Source organism: Sinocyclocheilus rhinocerous, unplaced genomic scaffold (assembly GCF_001515625.1).
Source record: "Sinocyclocheilus rhinocerous isolate Xijiao unplaced genomic scaffold, SAMN03320098_v1.1 scaffold2660, whole genome shotgun sequence".
NCBI lineage: Eukaryota > Metazoa > Chordata > Actinopteri > Cypriniformes > Cyprinidae > Sinocyclocheilus > Sinocyclocheilus rhinocerous.
In genome coordinates this window covers 300,663-320,433 of record NW_015630549.1, presented here as the reverse complement: position 1 = coordinate 320,433, position 19,771 = coordinate 300,663, and the positions used below count along the sequence as shown (strand labels likewise).

The 19,771-nt window shown below is 36.3% G+C and overlaps 1 protein-coding gene across 2 annotated transcripts in view; it reads right to left on the bottom strand.

Moving 5' to 3' along the window:
* Positions 1-372: 372 nt before the first annotated feature.
* The window catches only part of nap1l4a (nucleosome assembly protein 1-like 4a), a 23,821-nt gene continuing 4,422 nt past the window's right edge, over positions 373-19,771 (bottom strand). Inside the window, exons 4-15 of one of the 2 annotated variants that reach the window (XM_016553007.1) lie at positions 17,848-18,007; positions 17,298-17,381; positions 16,997-17,128; positions 15,523-15,594; positions 15,281-15,420; positions 12,208-12,353; positions 5,800-5,816; positions 5,245-5,364; positions 4,800-4,838; positions 4,657-4,707; positions 3,927-3,959; positions 373-1,348 (exon numbers count right to left, since the gene is read on the bottom strand). In XM_016553007.1, coding sequence (XP_016408493.1) covers positions 3,954-3,959; positions 4,657-4,707; positions 4,800-4,838; positions 5,245-5,364; positions 5,800-5,816; positions 12,208-12,353; positions 15,281-15,420; positions 15,523-15,594; positions 16,997-17,128; positions 17,298-17,381; positions 17,848-18,007 — 967 coding nt within the window. In that variant the 3' untranslated portion in view covers positions 373-1,348; positions 3,927-3,953. The remainder of the gene's footprint in view (positions 1,349-3,926; positions 3,960-4,656; positions 4,708-4,799; positions 4,839-5,244; positions 5,365-5,799; positions 5,817-12,207; positions 12,354-15,280; positions 15,421-15,522; positions 15,595-16,996; positions 17,129-17,297; positions 17,382-17,847; positions 18,008-19,771) is intronic. The other variant, XM_016553006.1, reaches the window with a different exon arrangement.

Below are 19,771 nucleotides of genomic sequence, written 5' to 3'. Positions count from 1 at the left end.
ATTTGAATGCTCCTGAGCTAAATTTCAACTGTCCCAGATAAGGGTATGAATACTTATGCAATGGAATCATTTAAGTTTTTATTTTTAATAAATTTGCAAAGATGTTAAAAACCTGTTTTTTGCTTTACCATTATGGTGTATGGAGTGTAGATTGATGTGGGAAAAAAGTAATTTAAAGCAGTTTAGCATAAGGCAGCAACTTAACAAAATGTGAAAAAAAATGAAGGGGTATGAATATTTTCGCAAGGCACTGTATTCTGTTCCTTATATATGGCTCAATTCTTCCCGCTTTATCCACCAGGTGAGAACGGTAAGTCACATTTCACAGTTTTACCTCAACAACAACAAAAAAAAGAGCAAGACTTTGCGGCATCATGTCGCACAACATTTAATAGAATATTTTTGTCTATTTTGTACAAAATGGAAACAATGCTGCATTACAAACCAAAGAAGTTCCAGATAAGGCTATGGCTCGCACACAGTTCAAAACGGAGAGTAAACCTGCAATTTCTTTAAGATCTGCTTGTTAACATTCCCAATACTGTAACTGATGCAATTCTGTGCATGACTGCAAGCAACTTGACACATAACCATATGGCGAAATAAAATACGGTTGAAATTCCATGTCAACGTGCATAGCATGGATATGCGCTACGTCACTCAAAGATGGGAAATTCGATGACGCCCAACCCTGGAGACAAATCAGAAGTATTCTAAGACCACAACCCACATCGTTCGGCTACCATTGACCCACATGAAAACACATTCGTAACTACATTGTAACAGCTAAATCGGAAATTTAAGTTATGTCAGAATCATGAAGACAGCAGGTTCATTTTGCTGGCAAAAAAACCCCTGAGTGATGCTACACTGGACGACGCCTGGAGTTCATATCATCTGGGGAGTGTCCAAAAACCTGCTATGTTGCAAAAATGGCCATGGCTGCATATGGACTTTAAGAATTCAAAACACACGTGACATCTCTGCTAGACCCTCTTACACACCAGCTCTAGGCAAACATTTTGAATATAGAAAAAAAAAAAGAAAAACATACGTCTTGACACATTATCCATGTTGCGGGTTCAATTTTGGAGTGCGAAATCACACGACTTATGAATGAGAATACTGAGGTCATCCCTGTAAAAGTAAACAGTAGAGAAATAATCAAACAAACGAACATGCATTTCCTAAACAGCGTTTGGTTTCCTATTGCATTAGTGTGGCGAGTCCATAAGGAAATTAGGCCTGCGTCCAAATCGTCGTATTGTCTGACGGACAGCCGAGTTGTGCCGTGGCTGTCTGTTCACCAGTCTTACTGCTGTTTGCATTCTGCAGGAGGAGGGTCTTTCTGTAGGAACAAGAAGACCGAGATAAAAGATAGAAGGAGAATTATTAATATTATTTCAGGCACTGGGGAAGTAATGATTTGCCTAATGATGGTTTGATTCATAACACATGCTTTGTTTGGTAAAAGTGAAGTGTGTAATTTCTGCGCCAATAGTTGCATCAACCATAATAGCAAAACTATTGTTTTCAAACAGGTTTTGGCACCGCCCTGATCTGCGATTGGTCGGAAAGTTGGTCCGTCCCAAAATCACACAATAGAGTGCATTAATGATGCCCGCTTTTTCAGCGGGCGCTGGTTCTGGAAGGATTTTTTCCATTCATTCATTTATTTAATTTTTTTGTTAAAGCTTCATAAGCCAAGAAACCAACCAACCAGCTACAAACTGTTTCAAACTTTTATTTGAAGCAAAAAAGCATTTAAAAATTGGACAAAAAGACAAAGGAACAAGACAGTGTATTTAATGAGTTTAACGGAGCTCAGTGCTTGTTTGGCGCGATTTGCTCGTTGCGAGTATCTGATTGGTTGAATTTCTGTACAGCATCATGGGTAATGCTGATTTTCACCAAGGACTCGACTGTTAAACACTTTTATTTAAAACATGAGTTGAAATAATTTAAACCGATGGCTTCAACAAAAAACATATACCATCTATTAACAACCTCGGAGCTCACAGTAGGTCCGTCTTAAATGTTTATCAGTTATTGGTAAAAAAAAAATCAATTTTCCCATGGAGAAAACAAATGGCATTTTTACTTCCAAAACCCGACTATTGCAAACTATTAAGTCACAAATTTATATCTCAGACCACTTAGTAAGTATTTTAATGTTAAAATAATTACACACTTCACCTTTAAGGTTAATTTAGTGAGCATAAGTTGAGAAGTTTAGTCTTAAATGTCATTTTCACACTTTCGTTTGTTTGTTCAATTCAAATTTGACTGCTGCGTCCTCCTGGCTGATCTGCTTTCACACTCTTATCAACAAAACCTGACATGTGAACATTAGAAATATGAAGAAAGTGTTTGTTTCACTTTAATTGCATTTATTTCCCCATTCACATCTCCAAAAGTTTTTGGCACCACCCTCATCTTTCATCGTTCAGAAAGTTAGTCCCGCCCCAAAATCACACTATTAAGCCAGAAGCCATGTATTTTAACGTTGAAAAAATTGTACACTTCAACTTTAAGGTCAATTTAGTGAGCGCAAGTTGAGAAGTCATTACACCAAATACACAAAACAATGTTCTTTTTAGCAGCATCATATGACCCCTTTAAATGTCCAAGTGAAACTTCACAAATGTAATTTTCACACTTTCGTTCGTGTGTTTGTTCATTTCAAATCAGACTGTCGAGTCCTCCTGGCTGATCTGCTCTCACGCCTTTTACACTGTTTCAAACTGCGGTAAATGTTGCGAAAGATTTTCACCATCAACGATAAACACTCTAGTAGTACTGAGTAGGGTTGTGCCGATAGACGATAGTATTGTGCATCGACGATAGCCTGTGGCTGATGCCTTTGACGATAGCAAAACGATTATTATTATTATTATTATCAGGCTAGTAATACTATCTAATTCATATTAGGGCTTATTTGTTCCATCATATTTCTTTTTCCATGTTTTTACAGTGTTGCTAACTAATCACATACGATTCTACGATTATAACTAATCACATACGATTCTGTTGAGTTAATGAATGCAGCGGCCAATCAGAGGCGCTCAGGTGATTAGTCGCTAAAACCATAGATATGTATACGTAGATGCCTCATTAGCGACTGTTTCTATGGGTCACTAGACGTAAGCCGTCCGCCATATTGGAAGGGTCAACTTGACGTCTTTCACCATAATAATCAATGAATATTCGAAGATGATCGTTGCAAGATGGTGGACGCATCTACGTGCTTGGAGCTGTCGAATGAGGAATCTACCTATACAATCTATGGCTGAAATAATTAAATAAATCAGCACGATAATATCATGTATCGGCAATCTCACAGGCTGACTAACTTTCAACACTTTCTTTGAGCAAAAACACTTTCTTTGCATTTCTAACGTTCAGATGTCAAGTTTTGTTGTTTCTTTCTGTATTTATCATTGTCAAGAATCAACAAAACCTGACATATGAACGCTAGAAATGCGAAGAAAGTGATTATTTCACTTGAATTACATTTATTTTTATTACTATTTTTGATTAGCATCTATTTGCAGACAAAAATGCAAATTATACGTAATTAATAGTAGTTGCATCCTCCAGGCTGATCTATTTTCACTCGTTTTACGTTGTTTCAAACCGTGGTGTGTTCGCAAAATCATTCATTATCAAAGTGATTAGCATCTATTTGCGAACAAAAAAATGCAAATTATACGTAATTAATAATAGTTACGCAGTTATGGACAGCACTGCGGTTCACATGAACCAAAATCCGCCGTTTTCAAGCCAAACTTAACAGTCCGCACACAAACCTCTCATGTGAAAGTGACATAAGAGTGAAAGCAGAGGAGAAAGACTATAACAATGAAGGGAAGACGGCTTAAAAGATAGATGGGAAATAGCGCCACATCCCTTCAGGTGTCTCTTACCTAGAAATGCATGAAGTGAGAAATGAATTATGCCTGTAAAGAGGAAGTGGGGGGACAAACACAGGGTTACACATCAGGCATGCAGCTGGTCACGAAGCATCATACAAGTTAATGCTTTCAATCCAGACCACCTCAATCAAACCCAGATCAGCAATAAGGATCTATTCAATGCAGTGATTCAGAGACGACTATGTTTGGAATACAATACAACTACTACTTTGCAGTATGCAGTATGTAAACGGTGCACAGCACACAATATGTGCAGTATACAACTGAGCACACAGTGGGAATATTGTATCCCACTATGCAATGCACTCAAATTTCTGCCAAATGCCAAAAGTTGAGACATATTTACATAAAATTGTATATAAAATACACAGTAACCAGTAAGGCATTTGTAGCATTCTATATCTGTTGCTGCAAATTGTATACAGTTTCATATAAGAATATATAAAAATAGCAAGCAGCATACAGTATCTACTAGTATGCCAGTATTCTATTTCAAACAGTCTAAAATTTGTTGTAGAATGTTGCAAATTTGATTAAAATTGATTCAAATATTAAAAAAAAAAATCTATTAAGAAAAAAATAAAAAGATAATTACATGCTGCTTTTTGTGACCTACTAAAATCTCTGCACAAGTGCATAATGCTCAAACGAATCAATAGCAAAATAAATAAAAAATTAAAGATAGTTGCTGAAAAGAAAAACCGATGATTTAAATGCTCACCGTGGGATCAAAATCTCCCTCATCCTCTTCTTCACCTTCCTCATCCAGATCCTGAATGACACAATAATTTGCTGTTATACTGCAATTGCCCATAAATTTGGACTATTACTAAATGATAAATGTGTCTATTAAAGGATCCTCACCTCCTCCTCCTCTCCCTCTTCAAGATCTTCCTCTTCATACTGCAAAACAGCATAGAATTACATATATATTCTAAAATAAATGTAATATTTTATTTTACAGAGGGTCTGGGTGATATATTAAATATTTACAATATTTTCAATATTATTTTGCTTCCAATATAAAATCGAAAAACATCGCACATAGATTTTAACACACTTTTTTTTGTCCATTATTTGTCATTTAAAACAATGAAAATCTACTAAAAAGTGACCAGTTCAAGGACCCAAGCTTAAAGTCTTAAAAAAAAAAAAAAAAAAAAAAAATCCAATAAAAGAATAAATCTTTTATTACAATTAAGCCAATGTAAAGCAAATACATGCATCAAGATGTATATTAAATATATATTTTTTTTTTCCAGATTCCCTGATTTCCTTGTGATAGTAATAGTAAAAAGTGCAGACGTACACTCTCGTCGTCCTCTAAGGCCTCTCCTGTGAAATAAAGCACAGCTCTGGGAATGACCCGCTCTCGGAAGAAGTGTCCAATCTCAAAATCTGTAGCTAGAGTGAAGTCCAAATCTTCATCCTGGACACAAACACACACACAATGAGCATCCAGAGGATGTTTTTAAAGTAAATTACTGAATGAAAAACTTGAAAGTGTCTTTAATACTTACAGAACTGAAAATAGCATCTTCAGCTGTCATACTAATGCAACACTTTCAATGTGTGGTCTACTTGAGTTCAGAGATGTTATCGTGCCCTAACTGAGAAATCATTGCGCAATGACTGTGCTTGTGTTTTTTTAAGCAGCCACGTTACTATATGACGGGTTAACCGTTACTGACGCAGAAACACTTTAGATGTTTCTTGTTGGTGACGTGTTTTCTACACTCGCAGAGGAGGCTTGTGCTACAGTATGTGTTTGTGTAGGCAGCTAAAAGACGTGTGCTGCATATGGCCATGATTCAGAGGTTTACAAACACAACAAAACACTGAGAGCGCAGGCCGTCTCACTCACCATTCCATCAGGCGACGCTAGAAAGGAAAAGAGAAGAAAACGGTGTTAATTCTGGCACAAGACAAGTTTTATTTACATAAGCCTGAGTCCCACAAAAAAAAAAAAAAAAGTTTTACCAAATAGCAAAATAACTTATATTCTGTGTAGACGGAAATGTAGCCTATTAAGATATATATATATATTTTTTCTACAATTAACTGAATTCTCATTACCTTAACGGGGTGGTTGACTGCTTTTTTTCTTGGCTTGATTGTGTTTATGGGGTAGAGTGTAACATGTCTTCATGCTTCATTTAAAAAAAAAAAAACGCCTTGTTTTTCATATATTTTACCTTTATTGTAAGCCGCTGTCTCCATTGTCATTTGAACGGCCGGTTGACTTCTAGCAAGGAGATCTGTAAAATAATCCATGTGACATCAGTGGTTCATCCGCAATTATATGAAGCTACCAGAATACTTTTTGTGCGCAAAAGAAAAAATATAACGACTTTATTCAACAATTCGTTTCCTCCACATCACCCTGTAGCGCCATTTTGGAGAATATCTGCTGGACGTAAACAGCGTATGCTGTTCTGTGTCAGCTGCGTCACGAATAAAGTCGTTATTTTTTTTCTTTTGCGCACAAAAAGTGTTCTCGTAGCTTCGTATAATTGCGGATGAACCACTGATGTCACACGGATTATTTTACAGATCTCCTTGCTGTGTTTCTGGACTTGGGAACATTTCAGTTGCGTTTGTCCTGTCTATGCAGGGTCAGACAGCTCTCAGTTTCCGTCAAAAATATCTTAATTTGTGTTCCGAAGATGAACGAAGGGGGTTTGAAACGACATGCGGGTGAGTAATTAAATGACAGAATTTTCATTTTTGGGTGAACGAACCCTTTACGGTGGAATATGACCCAGACTTGTTCCTGACAGGTTTTGTGAGATTCAAACATGCAAACGCAAGTCATTTTTTGAAAAGGAGCTGATCAAAGTCTGGCCTGAAGGAGACGTCTCTTCAGAGTCTTTTCGGAAATCCATCAAGCCCTGAAAGCATTACATCATTCAGTTACAGCCCAACTGCTGCCGTTTCAGTGCAAGTACCGCACCTCAGACGGGAATGTTGTGGAAATCACCTCGGTAACAGATAAATTACACACATCCGGCGACACAGTCACTGACGATAAGAGCGTCTCTTTCCCACAGTCTGTGTTCAGGACGGGCGGCATTCTTTACCTGAAAAGGACTGTTGTTGCGACTGTTATCTGGTGACCTGGATGAATGAAATGAAAAAAATGTAAAATAAATAAAAATAAGGGCTAAATTTAAGATTTATGTATTTGTATTGCATTGCATATACAATTTTCATCCATTTGGATTACATGTTTTTAACAAACTAATAAACTTAATGTAACGCATATTTGTCAGTCATTCATAAATGAAACGGGTTACGAACAGGTCAGATTTCTGCACTCAAAACTCATGGTAAAGTTAATTGTTAACTATTTGCATTTATTTAAATTATATTTTCAAAATGCATTTATTTCAAACAGCTTAGAATGAGCATAAATGTGTTCACTGCGAAAACAAATGCATTGAATTAAAAAGCATGAATGTGGTTAAAATCTGGCTAGCTGTGCAAGAGTAAACCAGGATTTTGTGTATTTAAAACACATGCAGTTTATTAGTACTATTTCAGAAATCTTCGCTTTTTCATGTATACTGTTCAAAAGTTTGGGATCAGTAAGATTTTAAATGTTGTTGTTTTTTTTTTAAGAAGTCTCTTCTGCTCACCAAGGCTGCATTTATTTGATCATAAAATACAGTAAAAACTGTAATATTGTGAAATATTATTACAGTTTAAAAGAACTGTTTTCTATTTTAATATATTTTGAAAATGTGATTTTTTTTTTCCTGATCAAAGCTGGATTTTCAGCATCATTTCTCTAGTCTTCAGTGTCACATGATCCTTCAGAAATCAGTATAATATGCTGATTTTTTTTATCAGTGTTGAAAACAATTGTGCTGCTTATTGTTTTTTTGGAACCTGTGATACTTTTTTCAGGATTCCTTGATGAATAAAGAATTCAAAATGGGAATCTTTTGTAACAATATAAGTCTCTACTACCACGTTTTATCAATTTAACATATTAATAAAAGTACAAATTTTTTTTCGAGAGAAAAAAAAAAAAAAAGTCCTGACCCCAAACTCTTGAACGGTAGTGTATGTTACAAAAGACCTCAATTTTGATTTTACATCTTCTATTCTGAGTTTTCTTTAACCACGCTCCTTCTAAACTCACAACCAATCACAACGCAGGTCACTGACCCTTATTTGTTCTCCTCTGTTCACTTCCTGAGTTTCCTTTGAAAATGTATTTAAAATATGTATTTTGTGCCTAAACATGCAAACCTATACATTGTCTTGACTACAATAAATCCGCTTCAATCTACACTGAATTATGAAACATGGCTATTTTTTTTTTTTTTGGCAACTCACTAAAATTGAGAAAAATCTAAGTGTCACTATGTGACACTGTGTTGTTTTATTATTCTTATGTTGTCCTTGATTGGTCACATAATAGATGGTTCAATTCAATAACTATTAAAAAAAAAAGTCATCTTCAGGTGTATTTTTGTCCAGACCACTGCTGAAGACGCACACAGATGCTGTCGTTACATGGTTCCTGTTACTTTTCTCAGCGAGAGTCAAGACGGACAAATCAAATCTGTTAAAAATCATTTGATAAAAACTGCTCCGATGGATTTCCTTTTGTTTGCCAATTAAATCCTGGACAATTAATAGATTCAAATGATTATACTTTTCACTGTCCAAATGTTTCCAACAAGACAGAGATTTGAATGGAGCTCACTGGGAGATTCAGTTATCGAGCGCCCTCTGGACGACGACAGTTCGTATTACATCCAAAATAGTTACGAGGAAGAAAGATTTGCCACCCAGTGGATGTCTGTTCCATCATTTTCAAAAAAAATAATTGTGTGATGCCCCCTGCTGTCTAGAAGACTATGAAAAGTACGTTTGCACACAAATATACTATAATTAAACACACATATCCTATCAAAAACAGAATTTCAGAGGAATTTAACAGGTTTTTTGTTTACGTTGATATTCCTCATGACACATGTAGCTCAAATAACAGAACGAATTGTGCCTGGTTGACATATTTCCATCAGTAAAATGATGAATTCAACCATTAACTATCAACTGGTAGTAAAAGATATTTGGCCAAACCAACAAAACTAGTCAGGAACTAACTGACAGAGAACATAATAACAAAAGCCTTTTTATGACGCAAGAAAGGATGTCAAAGCATTTGAAAACACGCACAATTATCTATCTGTCTGGGTCACATTATGCAATAGTAAATGATGAGATTTGTTTAGGTTTATTTCACAAACTGAGATGAGGCTTAGTCTTTTCTTGTGCTGTTAACGGTGATTCTCTGTTCTTCTGCCTTGGAAACCACCCACGTTTCCTCTTACCTTTAACCGGATTGAAGAAGTTGAAGAATGAATCCTGTGGAACCTCTTTAGTGACTGTCCGAATGGTCCCTCTGCCTTTGTGTTTCTGCTTCTTCTTAACAATTTTGACTGTCACGTCTTTGCCTTTTTGCCAGTCAATCTTACAACTAAAAACCAATGGAAAATGCACCAATTATAAACACTGGTAATCCAGATTTATGTAAAGAACTGAATCAAATGTAAACGCAGAGTGTCATCCTCTCATCATAAACAAGCCAGACAAATTGAGGTGCCATTTATGCAAAATCTGAGCCGGACACATTTTTGGAAAAAATACACTGCTGGTCTAAGATTTGCATTAATTAAGATTTTTTTATGTTTTTGAAGGAAGTCTCTTTATGTTCACCAAGGCTGTTAAAGTTAAAATGTGTCTTGAGACTCCTGTTCTGTTTCATTCCTGCTCCGTTTTTTGAGAAAAAAAAAAAAAGTTTAAAAGAATCCTGACCCTGATTGGACGATCCTGAAACTAGCCTAATTATAGAGGGCTCTTTAAGACCGATTAGTCGACTTGTCATTCAAGCAACCCACCAACTGCTTGATTATGAAACTATGTACTGTACTTAAGCACATACAGGGTACAAGCAGATACATGCACCAATCGGCCAAATGTCAGAGCCCTGCCAATTAAAGGCCACACTGCCGTCCAGAGAGTTCCACCCACTACTGTATCTCTCTCCGCGGGTGAACAGAGCACCAGACTCGTGCACAGTTACACCGTTAGACATTCACAATATACTCGGACCCTGCAATACCTTTTTAAATAGCTCAATAGGCCGCACTTGTGGTTGTTGTTGTAATTGTGTTTTGATCCCAATTAGGCTTGCATTCAGTGTAATAGTCTATTAATTATGCAAATCCGAGTGAAGACTTTCCTAGTTATTGAGGGCGTCCTTTGCATTTCAAATGTCTGGAATGTTAAAATGTCTCCTGACATACGCTAATGATTGTGTTTTAAGTGGTCATATTATAAGAAATCAAAGGTAACACTTTAGTTTAGGGACCAATTCTCACTATTAACTAGTTGCCTATTAGCATGCCTATTATTAACACATTGGCTGTTTATTAGTACTTATAAAGCACATATTCTTCATGACCATATTCTACATCCCTAATCCTACCCAATACCTAAACTTAACAACTACCTTACTTACTATTAATAAGCAGCAAATTGGGAGTTTATTGAGGCAAAAGTCATAGTTAAAGGGGTCATATGATGCTTTTTTAAAGATCATTATTTTGTTTATTTGGTGTAACAGAATATGTTGACATGCTTTAATGTTCAAAAAACACATTATTTTTCAAATACTGTACATTATTGTAGGTCCTCTATGCCCCGCCTCTCTCAAACGCTTCGTTTTCTACAAAGTCCCTCCTTCCGACAAGCGCAGTCTGCTCTGATTGGCCAGCTGACCCAGTGCATTGGGATTGGCCGAACACCGCAAGTGTAATGTAACCGGAAATGTAACGCCCCTTACCATAAACGCGAGCTTCATCTTTCAAAATAAATATAAAGACAGTAAATAATGTCATTAGTTTTACCATCAGTTCAAGCCCGAAAGGGCAAAAAAAAAAAAAAAGTCCTGACCCCAAACTCTTGAACGGTAGTGTATGTTACAAAAGATCTCAATTTTGATTTTACATCTTCTATTCTGAGTTTTCTTTAACCACGCTCCTTCTAAACTCACAACCAATCACAACGCAGGTCACTGACCCTTATTTGTTCTCCTCTGTTCACTTCCTGAGTTTCCTTTGAAAATGTATTTAAAATATGTATTTTGTGCCTAAACATGCAAACCTATACATTGTCTTGACTACAATAAATCCGCTTCAATCTACACTGAATTATGAAACATGGCTATTTTTTTTTTTTTTGGCAACTCACTAAAATTGAGAAAAATCTAAGTGTCACTATGTGACACTGTGTTGTTTTATTATTCTTATGTTGTCCTTGATTGGTCACATAATAGATGGTTCAATTCAATAACTATTAAAAAAAAAGTCATCTTCAGGTGTATTTTTGTCCAGACCACTGCTGAAGACGCACACAGATGCTGTTGTTACATGGTTCCTGTTACTTTTCTCAGCGAGAGTCAAGACGGACAAATCAAATCTGTTAAAAATCATTTGATAAAAACTGCTCCGATGGATTTCCATTTGTTTGCCAATTAAATCCTGGACAATTAATAGATTCAAATGATTATACTTTTCACTGTCCAAATGTTTCCAACAAGACAGAGATTTGAATGGAGCTCACTGGGAGATTCAGTTATCGAGCGCCCTCTGGACGACGACAGTTCGTATTACATCCAAAATAGTTACGAGGAAGAAAGATTTGCCACCCAGTGGATGTCTGTTCCATCATTTTCAAAAAAAATAATTGTGTGATGCCCCCTGCTGTCTAGAAGACTATGAAAAGTACGTTTGCACACAAATATACTATAATTAAACACACATATCCTATCAAAAACAGAATTTCAGAGGAATTTAACAGGTTTTTTGTTTACGTTGATATTCCTCATGACACATGTAGCTCAAATAACAGAACGAATTGTGCCTGGTTGACATATTTCCATCAGTAAAATGATGAATTCAACCATTAACTATCAACTGGTAGTAAAAGATATTTGGCCAAACCAACAAAACTAGTCAGGAACTAACTGACAGAGAACATAATAACAAAAGCCTTTTTATGACGCAAGAAAGGATGTCAAAGCATTTGAAAACACGCACAATTATCTATCTGTCTGGGTCACATTATGCAATAGTAAATGATGAGATTTGTTTAGGTTTATTTCACAAACTGAGATGAGGCTTAGTCTTTTCTTGTGCTGTTAACGGTGATTCTCTGTTCTTCTGCCTTGGAAACCACCCACGTTTCCTCTTACCTTTAACCGGATTGAAGAAGTTGAAGAATGAATCCTGTGGAACCTCTTTAGTGACTGTCCGAATGGTCCCTCTGCCTTTGTGTTTCTGCTTCTTCTTAACAATTTTGACTGTCACGTCTTTGCCTTTTTGCCAGTCAATCTTACAACTAAAAACCAATGGAAAATGCACCAATTATAAACACTGGTAATCCAGATTTATGTAAAGAACTGAATCAAATGTAAACGCAGAGTGTCATCCTCTCATCATAAACAAGCCAGACAAATTGAGGTGCCATTTATGCAAAATCTGAGCCGGACACATTTTTGGAAAAAATACACTGCTGGTCTAAGTTTTGCATTAATTAAGATTTTTTTATGTTTTTGAAGGAAGTCTCTTTATGTTCACCAAGGCTGCATTTATTTGATCAAAAATACAGTAAAAACAGTAACACTGTGAAAAAAATAAAACAATTTAAAATAACTGTTTTTTATTTGAATATATTGTAAAATGAAATTTATTTCTGTGATGCAAAGCTGAATTTTCAGCATCGTTACTCCAGTCTTCAGTGTCACATGATCCTTCAGAAATCATTCTAATATGCTGGTTTGCTACTCAATTATCAATTATTATTGGTGCTCAATTATTAATAATAGTTATTGTTAAGATTCTGCTGCCTAATATATTTGTTTCTCAGGATTCTTTGTTGAATAGAAAGATTTCCATTTATTTGAAATAGAAATCTTTTCTAATTATTAATGTCTTTACTGTCACTTTTGATCAATTTAAAGGGGTCATATGATGCGATTTCATTTTTTCCTTTCTCTTTGGAGTGTTACAAGCTCTTGGTGCATAAAGAAGATCTGTAAAGTTGTAAAGACTAAAGTCTCAAATCCAAAGAGATATTCTTTATAAAAGTTAAGAGTTAGCCACACCTACCTAAAACGGCTCGTTCGAACACGCCCCCACATATCTACCTCACTATGTGGGAAGAGTTGCATAACCCCGCCCAAATGTTCACGCAAAGAAAGAAGGCGTAACTTTGATTCTCGCTGTAGTATTGTTGCTGCCGCCATTTCGTGAAGACGCTGTGTGTTTCGTTGTGAAAGCGAAACTACTTTGTATGGTCTTCCAAAAGAGGACGATATCCGCTTCGTCATACCTAGAGCTGATCTGTGCTGGTCGCTGAGGAAATACATCAACTTAGTGCTGTGGATCACCGGATCAGCGTTCACCGTTTTCACCGCTCCTTCGCCGGGACCGCCGTTCTCGACCCCGCCACCTCAGCTCACTCTTGCCCGGCCTCAGCTCACGCTAAGCCGGGGCTTTCGCTCATGCTAGGCCGCTGTGTTTTTCGTTGTGAAAGCGAAACTACTTTGTTTGGTCTTCCAAAAGAGGACGATATCCGCTTCGTCATGCCTAGAGCTGATCTGTGCTGGTCGCTGAGGAAATACATCAACTTAGTGCTGTGGATCGCCAGCACATTTTATGGAGGACTGTTTACTGATCCTGGGAGAGTAACGTTAGACTAAAATGCCGGCAGTTCTGACTCACGTAAGTACGTTTTCATTTAAAGGATTTGCCACTGATGATTCAAACGCGAGTTTTGGGCAGTGTGGAGTAGCACTTGTTGTTTGTCATTTCTCTGATCACAAATGCAGACAGGGTTTTATGTTTACGCGGCGCAACGCAACGCGTAAAAAGACAGTATAAGTCATTATAATCAGTAATTATGTCCCCACTGGATGCAACAAATGCCTCGTTTGTAATGGGTTTTAATGTTTATGTCTCGTCGCTCCGGCCGGACACGGCATCAACACAGTATGGTGAGGGGCGTAACATTTCCGTCTCACGCTTGAGGTATTCGGCCAATCACAACGCACTGGATAGCTGGCCAATCACAGCACACCTCGCTTTTTCAGACCGATGAGTTTTGTAAAAATCGACGCGTTTCAAAAAGGCGGGGCATAGAGGAGAAACAATAATGTACAGTATGTGGAAAATAATGTGTTTTTTTAACTTTAAACCGCATAAACACATTTCATTACACCAAATACACAAAATAATGTTCTTTTTAGCAGCATCATATGACCCCTTTAATGCATCCTTGCTGAATAAAAAGTATTAATTATTATTATTTGTATTCATTTTTTTTAATTACCCTAAAGTTTTACATGGTAGTATCACGATTTTAAATAAAATATTAAGCAGCACAACTGTTTTCAACATTGATAATAATAATAAATGTTTCTTCATTACCAAATCAGCATATCAGAATGATTTCTGAAAGATCATGTGACACTATTATTATTATTTTTACTCTATTTTTGATCCAATAAAAGCAGCCTTGTTGCACATAAAAGGCTTCTTTCAAAAGCATTACAATATCTTAATTATTCAAACCCTTTCACCGCTTCTATATCCTTAAAAACTTTAGGTTAGGATTAGTTTTAAAAAGCACCACGGGCCATTTCTCCATCTTACCCTTCACAGTCTATGATCTCCGGCCCCTACAGCACATCTCGCTTTTTCAGACCGATGAGCTTTGTAAAAATCGACGCGTTTCAAAAAGGCGGGGCATAGAGGAGAAACAATAATGTACAGTATGTGGAAAATAATGTGTTTTTTTTACTTTAAACCGCATAAACACATTTCATTACACCAAATACACAAAATAATGTTCTTTTTAGCAGCATCATATGACCCCTTTAATGCATCCTTGCTGAATAAAAAGTATTAATTATTATTATTTGTATTCATTTTTTTTAATTACCCTAAAGTTTTACATGGTAGTATCACGATTTTAAATAAAATATTAAGCAGCACAACTGTTTTCAACATTGATAATAATAATAAATGTTTCTTCATTACCAAATCAGCATATCAGAATGATTTCTGAAAGATCATGTGACACTATTATTATTATTTTTACTCTATTTTTGATCCAATAAAAGCAGCCTTGTTGCACATAAAAGGCTTCTTTCAAAAGCATTACAATATCTTAATTATTCAAACCCTTTCACCGCTTCTATATCCTTAAAAACTTTAGGTTAGGATTAGTTTTAAAAAGCACCACGGGCCATTTCTCCATCTTACCCTTCACAGTCTATGATCTCCGGCCCCTCGAATGAGAATGGATCTGCTGCGTCCGGCTCGGATTTCATCTTGTAGACTTTAGTGAGGACGCTGTTACTGAAGTAGCCGTTGGGCTCGAAGTGGAACTCTAATATGAAACTCTGTTTTGACAAACAATTGAACATTACTAAATATGAAACCTGTATCTATTTGTTCCAAAAATGTTAGTAGTAAACAGAAGCCTGTTTAGCTGTTTGACAAACCATGGGCTGTCCAGGCTCAGAAAACTTCACAGTGATGTCCAGCAGGTGTTTCAGGATTGGCTCATCATGCTCCTACAGGAAACAAAAAGATCCCAGAATGGTTCATCTTAGGCAGCATGGATTCAACTTCATGTTTTCGGCACTGATTTTAGGGGGGAATCATTCTAAAGGTAAAGCAGAGCTGAGAGAATCCACAGGAAAATCAGCTAATGAACTCTGAGGATGCAGTCTCTGTTCAGTCCTACTTGCATACAAAAGACATTTCAAGAAAATTAAACATTAAATGACAATATGATCAGATTGAATGTGATTCTGCATGCACCAATACAAACCCGCATATCCTCTATAAGCTTCCTGTCACAAGAACCACATCCTGTGTAAACCCTTTATGCAACAGGTCAAGGCAGTTACTTTCTATAAATCATACATTGTTTTATGCAATGTGTTTACACTCTGAGTCTACAGTTGATTATTATTATTATTATAAAATGTATAATAATAGTAATACTTTATTATTAGTAGTATTATTATTTGCAGAAATTATTTATTTATTATTTTACCAAATTACTGTTAAATTCTATTTTAAATTTAATTTAATTTTATTATTTTTTTAGGCAAGTGGTTCATGTTCTGCATTTCAGCACTATACTGTGGCAAAGCCACTGTAATGCAGGCAGGGTAAATTGTAATATTGTATTTACAATTCTAATTAAAACCAAATTTGAGGTTATTATTCTTATAGAATGTATAATAATAATAATAATTATTATTATTTATTATTGGCCAAAATTTGTTCATATTTGTGCATAATAACAACCCTAAATCGTGGCAAATTCACTATAATGCAAGGTTACTGATTTATTATTTGACATTTATTATTTATTATTACACTGCCATATGTACATTTACTGACTGTCACCATTGATAAGCTACCACTAAATATTGTAGAAACTTAATTTGCTGTAAAGTTGCTTTGCAACGATTTGTATCGTGAAAAGCGCTATACAAATAAACTTGAATTGAATTGAACTGAATTGAATTATTTAACCAAATTACTGTCAAATTCTATTTAAAATCCCAATTATGGGTTATTATTATTATTAAATGTATAATAATAATAATAGTAATAATAATTTATTATTATTGCCCAATGTTTCATGTTGTGAATAACAGCCCTAAATCAAAGTAAATTAACTGTGCTGCAAGGCTTTTTTGCTTTATAATTTTTTACCAAATTACTGTTCAATTCTATTTAAAATTGTAATTAAAACCCAAATTATCCAAGATTTTCACACCATTCCACCATAATTAAACTCAACTCAGAAAACCTGAAAAACACAGAAAAGGACCCCAAATCTAGAAACAGGGTGCTTAGAAAAACAGGTCCAAATGTTATTCTGACTGCAATATAAACATGTTACTTGCAAACATTTTTTTTGCGAAGATATTAAGGAGAAATAATGCGAGCGTTCACCTGCAGCATTTCTTCCAGCATATCCACACGTTTGAAGATGGTGAGCCAGAACTCCGGGACTCCTTTCGGATCATCGGTGCCGGCTGACTCTGCCTGCTTCTCCTCCAGAGCAGCTTTTTTCTGCAAATCTTCCTGTGGGTCAAAATCATTTTGTTAAATAGACCGTCATCATCCTCAAATTGGACATTCAATAACTCAGGGCTTCCATAGAAAGGCTTGCCAAGAATGTGGAATGCTTGAAAATTGGAATTTGCAATTGATATGACGTTTTTTTTCAGTATTCTCACAAGCATCCACTTACAGCAAGCTCCACTTCCTCCCTGTCACTTTGCCATTCGCATTCCTCATCTGTGGGTTCAACGGTGCCGGCCACAACGTCCCGTCTCTGAACAAAGGAGCATTGTGTTATGTGACATCATCATTTCATTTGCACGACATCATCATTTCTAGGGCAGAACACATATAGCATTCATTTCGTAAACAAGTGTGTAACACAAAAACAAAGCAATTAATTCTGTTGGTTTTGAAACTATCTCTTTGGACAGGTCTGTAACAGGAAGGCTGGCTTCCCTTTATATGCATTGTGGGTAAAAGTTGAACTACTAGCTTGTCTCCAGACAAGGAAATGGCTCGACTTGAATGAGAGCAGTTGGCCATTCGTTCTGGTGGATTTACTTTAGCACTCATATTGTTAACGTACAGGCAACGGTTGGGCCTGAAGGTCAACTTTTCGTGCTGGAGAAAGCGTTCCAGGTTTGTGAGGGGTTAAATACTTCAGTGAACCCGCTCCAACCTAAAAACGGAGCGTGTTTAAACAGAATGCTTGGTATTACAGAGAGTAATTTGCATACCTTGTCATAGATGGGCTGGTAGAGGCCAGCATACTTCCTCTCGAGCTCATGGACTTCTTCATAGAACTTGGCCTCTATGTTGGCGCTCTGGAGCTGGAGCCTCTTCAGGGCATAAACTCTTCTCTTTATGATCTTGGGCAGGAGCTGGAAAGTCAGTATTCTAGATAGCCAAAAGTCAGATAAAGTTTTACAACAGATTTTTACAAGCTTGAGAAACTTCACAGATGTTTATGAAACACATTAAAGAAAGATTACAGATGTTTACTAAAGCAAGTCACAGAACTTAACAGGTGAAACTCAAGTTTGCAGATGCTTACAAAACAAACATTTGTTAAATTTTAAATTTACTAAACTTTATAGATGTTTACTAAAACAAGTCACAGAACTTAACAGATGAATCTCATGTTTTGTAAACATCTGTAAAGTAGGGCTGGGCGATAAAATGATAACGGTAATTAGTGTGAAGCGCTTGAATTCATCGAATAACAGAAATGACTCGCTGATTTAAACTAGTTTAAAGCCAGAAGAAACAGCGCTGACAAACAGCAGAAACACTGTGCACAACGATACAGTCAGAAGGTTTTCAATCTACAAATTGCCATCATTTACCATGGATTTAGTGTAGTAACACTGACCGCACCATGGTATTGTGGCAGAAATGTGAGATATTCATATTGAATTTTATAATATTAATGCAGACATGTATTAAATGTATTAAAGGAGCAATGGAATATTAGTTATTAAAGGGGTCATATGATGCTTTTTTAAAGATCATTATTTTGTGTATTTGGTGTAACAGAATATGTTGACATGCTTTAATGTTCAAAAAACACATTATTTTTCAAATACTGTACATTATTGTAGGTCCTCTATGCCCCGCCTCTCTCAAACGCTTCGTTTTCTACAAAGTCCCTCCTTCCGACAAATGCAGTCTGCTCTGATTGGCCAGCTGACCCAGGGCATTGTGATTGGCCGAACACCACAAACACGCGTCGGAAATGTAACGCCCCTTACCATAATAGCAAGCTTCATCTTTCAAAATAAATGTAAAAACAGAGCCCGAAAGGGGAACAGAGTCGCGCACACACACACACACACGATGCGCAAAACTCCGCATTTGAACAGTCAATAGCAAATACTTAAACTAATAACAAAACAGTAGCTGATTCAGAAGCGCCAGATTGTCATAGCAAAGTCAGAACTACCTCCTCTCCTAGGTTCACGAAACGGTCATCCATAAAATGCATTGCTGTTCTGTTGTAAGTAATCTTAAAGATTCCTAAATGCATCTACTTTCGGAAGGCCAAATAAAGTGCTTTTGCTTTCGCCTAGAAACACACAGCGTCTCCCTGACATGGCTGCTTCAACACTAACTGCGGTTACTGAAACCACGCCTTCTTTCTTTGCGTGCACATTTGGGCAGCATTACGCAAATATTTCCACATAGTGAGGTAGATATGTGGGGGCGTGTTAGAACAAGCCGTTTTAGGGGGGCGTGGCAGAGTCTTAACTTTGATAAAGAATATCTCTTTGGTTTTGAGACTTTATTCTTTTGCAACTTCAGGGATCTTATCTATGCACAATCAGCTTGTAACACTCCAAAGAGAAAGGAAAACTTGAAATCGCATCATATGACCCCTTTAAGCTATAGTGTTTGTGCATTTACACTAAATTTATTTAGACTATTCTTTTCCATAAAAATACCTAGAAACCATACAGATAAATTTTTACCATGGTATTGAGGTTTTAACTGTGGTTATTAGGGCTGTGAATCTTTGGTTAGACAGCGAATCGATTCGATTCACGATTCATAGGTTTTCGATTCGATTCACAGTTAAATTCGATTCGATTAACGATTCGATTCTGCATTCTTTAAGTACATTCACAGGATTATTTAAATGCTTAGTCAGGGGGCAAATTACAC